Source organism: Tamandua tetradactyla, chromosome 13, assembly GCF_023851605.1.
Source record: "Tamandua tetradactyla isolate mTamTet1 chromosome 13, mTamTet1.pri, whole genome shotgun sequence".
NCBI classification, from domain to species: Eukaryota; Metazoa; Chordata; class Mammalia; order Pilosa; family Myrmecophagidae; genus Tamandua; species Tamandua tetradactyla.
Window position 1 is genome coordinate 96,215,844 of NC_135339.1, and position 3,986 is coordinate 96,219,829.

General features: G+C 52.0%; 1 protein-coding gene across 1 annotated transcript; it reads left to right on the plus strand.

Annotated features, from left to right (window-relative positions):
- Positions 1-2,148: 2,148 nt before the first annotated feature.
- Positions 2,149-3,081, plus strand: LOC143654482 (olfactory receptor 13A1-like). The gene has a single exon (XM_077126467.1). The coding sequence runs from the start codon at positions 2,149-2,151 to the stop codon at positions 3,079-3,081; it is 933 nt and encodes a 310-aa protein (XP_076982582.1).
- The last annotated feature ends 905 nt before the right edge of the window (positions 3,082-3,986 follow it).

The window sequence follows — 3,986 nt, forward strand, 5'->3', positions numbered from 1 at the left end:
ATCTCTCATGAAAATGTGAACATCTATTTAGATACTAAGCGAATGGAGACACTTCCCTTCTATGGACAGGGAATATATTAACTGTCAATAGCTGTCCGTGCATCTGCCCCTTCAGATGGCTCTTGAATTATCTTCCCTAATTTTTTCAGTGTTTCTGAATAGACAGTTTTACTGTGGAAAACATGCCCCTGCTTTCGCGTCCTTCTTGTCTTTTACTATTTCAGTGTGAAGCGCTGAGGGGCCCCAAGACTGTCCGTGCTCCGGGGCTCTGCTACCCGTGGCCCCACTCGTGAGGCTGATCGGTAAGAGGGCAACAGGCACTGTGGTTTTGGCTCCAGAATAGGTCAAGGTCTTTAAAAGGAGCTGCTCTGGCTGCTGATGCTGGAGGTGGCGACTCAGCTCCCTGTGAATCTGGGGCGGGAGGCCCCGCGGTGAACGTGCGGATGCGCAGGCAGAGTGCACCCTGAACGTCAGCGTGGACTTCATCTGCAGGGGCCAGAGGAGGGCTTGGTCACCTGCGCCTGCACCAGGATGGTCGCGTGCATGGGGAGAAAAGGGTGTGGGCGATGGTCGCTCCGTGGCCTCTGTGTGAGCCTCGGGTGTGAGCCCTCTGGAGTGCGGAGCACCCACTCTATCCTGCTGAGGATCCCAGTTCTGCAGGGACACAGCTTGGGCTGGGGTCAACAGCCTGTGCACCCCTCGACCCTTGCAAAGGTGGGGGCAAACAAGGCACGGGGAATGAGCAGGTCACAGTCAGCACTGTCAAGGACCCCAGCACACCTGTTCCTGAGCTCGGTCCTCTGGGTATTCATGGCCAGGTACATATTTCTGCAAATCTGCAACATCTCTGTTCATGGGACACTGGAGAGAGACCAGCCCTCTGGATGGGACACACGTGTTGACAGATTCTTGTTCTCAGGCCCTCCTTACCCAGGAGAAACTCCCAGAGCAGGTGCTGGAAACTTCCCTCTCCCTGGGCTGCCAGGGCCTAGAGTGTGAAGCAATCAGGGGGCTGGAGGGAGGCATTCACCTTGGGAAGATGGATCAGCAGCTCCTTGGCGGGCAACTGGAGCTCCAGAAAGATGATCTCCTTGTCTGACCATTGCCTGGTCCTGTCTGAGGGGCCAGGGTCAGTGTTGAGATGCAGGAGGTTAGGGTGTCACAGGCCTTGAGCTGGGTGGGTGCATTGGCAGGAGGCCCTGGGGGCTCTGGGCAGGGTCTTTTCCTTTCTTCACTGCATTCCTGGCCCTGGCACAGCCTGACAAGCTTCCCACTTAGCCCAGGAGAAGCTGGATGGGGTTCCAGCCTGGAGTTGGGCTTCTGCATGCAGCTGCTCAGATACAGTCCTGGTTGCCCACGGTCCAGGCCCTCCTACTTCTGGGGAGCAGCATGGAGTGGACAGGACAGGTTGGGGCAGTCATGGTTTTGACTGAAAAGCCTGACAGTAGGTCAATGTATGAATTCTGACGGTCACCCCCACCTGCTCCAAGCATGATGACTGCACCCCAAGACTCAGACTTTTCTGGTGCTACAGACCACTTCCCAGGCTGCACCCAGAGTAGCTGACCCCTCAGATCACCTGAAATCCCCACTTAAGCCCATCAGTCCTGGCCACCTCACCCTTACTGAGGTGTGCTATGTGCAGTTGCCCCATCCCTAGCTGAGATGGTTTTCCTCTTTGGAAGTACAGAGGTCTGGAGCCCCCTGACCTGCCCCATTGGGCATCTGTAGCTTCTGAGCTCCATGGACCATCTCCAAGCCACTTACATGTGTCAGTTTAAAGTAGGAAATAGTCACAATTAAAGTGAGAACAGGCTGCATTTTCTACATAAACTACTGAGCTCTGCTGCCCCAGCCACCACCCAGAAGCAGATGCTGTCATGGCAGGTAGTTCTGAGTGCTGAGAGGAGTTCTGGAGATTGGGGTAGGTCCAGAGGGGAGAGTTATTCCCTGGATTGTCTCCCTTAGTGCATGGACCTATGTTAACATCTTGGTTATGTGTTTTCTAGGGCGAAGGCACCACCACACACATCCTGTAGTGTCTTAATGGGATCTGAGCACAGAGAGGACCCATCACCCATCCCATCCCTGTGCCTTCCTCTACCAGGTGCTGGCTGCTTCCCTGGACCCTGGAGACACCCCCACCCAATGGCAGCAACCAACCACACAGTCGTGGTGGAGTTTGTCCTGCAGGGCTTCTCAGAAAACCCCCAGCTTCAGGGTTTCCTCATTGCTCTCTTCCTTCTCCTTTACCTGACTGCTCTTTCTGGGAACGGCCTCATCATCATGGCCATCTGCCTGAATCCAGGCCTCCATACCCCGATGTACTTCTTTCTAACCAATCTGGCCATTTTAGACATCATCTGCACATCCACTGTTCTCCCCAAATTGCTGGAGAACCTGATGGGAGAGGGTAGAACCATCTCCTCTGGAGGCTGCATGACCCAGCTCTTCTTCCTGACATGGATCCTGGGGGTTGAGCTGCTGCTGCTCTCAGTCATGGCTTATGACCGCTATGTGGCCATCTGCCGGCCTTTGCACTATCACACACTGATGAGCAGGCCCCTCTGTGCCCTGCTGGCAGGCAGCGTGTGGGTGGTCAGTGGGATCAACACCTCTGTGAACACTGGCCTGATCATGCGGCTAACGTTCTGTGGCCCCAATAAGATCCATCACTTCCTGTGTGAAGTCCCCACACTGCTGCTGCTCGCCTGTAGCCCAACCTATCTGAACGACATGATGGATGTCTTTGCAGACATATTCTTTGGGGTGGTCACCTTTCTTCTAACCATGTTGTCCTACACCTTCATCATTGCCAGCATTCTGCGCATCCGCTCGGCCGAGGGCAAGCGCAGGGCCTTCTCCACCTGCTCCTCCCACCTCCTGGTCGTCTGTCTGTACTTCTCCACTGTCATCTACACCTACATCCTCCCAGGGTCTGGCTCCTCTGTGGGAAATGTTAAGGTGGCCGCCATCATGTACATGGCGGTCAGCCCCACCCTGAACCCGCTCATCTACACTCTGCGCAACAAGGATGTAAAAGTGGCTCTCAGGAGGGTGTTTTCCTCATTCAGTAAATGAAAGAAAATGGCCAATATGATTATTTATAGATGATAGAAAATAATAGAAATATAGCTTTGGGCATCTGGTACAAATGGAAAAGGGTAGAAGCCAATTCATGTGATATATTTATAAACATTATGTTCCCCCAATGGAAAATGACCGTGTTCTTTGAGGAACTTTAAATAAACTTTACAAGGAAGTAACTGTGGATGCTCTCAGGGCTTCAGGGAGGAAAAGAGTGAGCAGGACACACAGGGAGAGTGAGTAGCCAGGAAGAACTACTGGAGGCCCAGCAAGGTAGGTCCTCTGCATCCTCCCTCCATGGTCTGCTGATGTTTTCACCCACACGTGAGCACCAAGGACAAGGCTGTAGCCTTCACATGTGAATAACACTGTCATTTCCTCTTTCAGAGTGGGATCTCAGGTTCTGTCTTAAGGCCACTATGTTCATTGCTTGGGGCCTTGTGATATCAGCCTCTTGATATCTTGCTTTGTAAACCTCACCTGGACCCAACTCCTTTGGCTAGAGTTTGGGGAAGAGACAAGAATCACTGCTCCTCACCATGTCTGTGGAGTGTCATGGCTTTGGCACCATGGGAGATGAGAGATGGTGTTAGCAGCCTTCCCCTTAGTGATCTGCACAGCACAGGTTCATTTTACTTTATTTTTCCTTTCAGAAAAACAGAGCATCATGTGTTAACCAGTAACTTTTGCCATCACTGAAAAGATCTCTTGGCTTTTAATTTGTACAAGCTTCTTTATCATTATTCTATGGGTTCAGTTCATTCTCAATCTCCTCCATCTTCTCCTCTTCCTCCTCCTTCTTTTCATCATTTTCTTTTACTCATCCTCTGCTTCTAGCCTCTAAATGTTTGTGTTCTTTACCACTTCAGCCTACACTATCCTCTCTTCTCCTTGGAAAT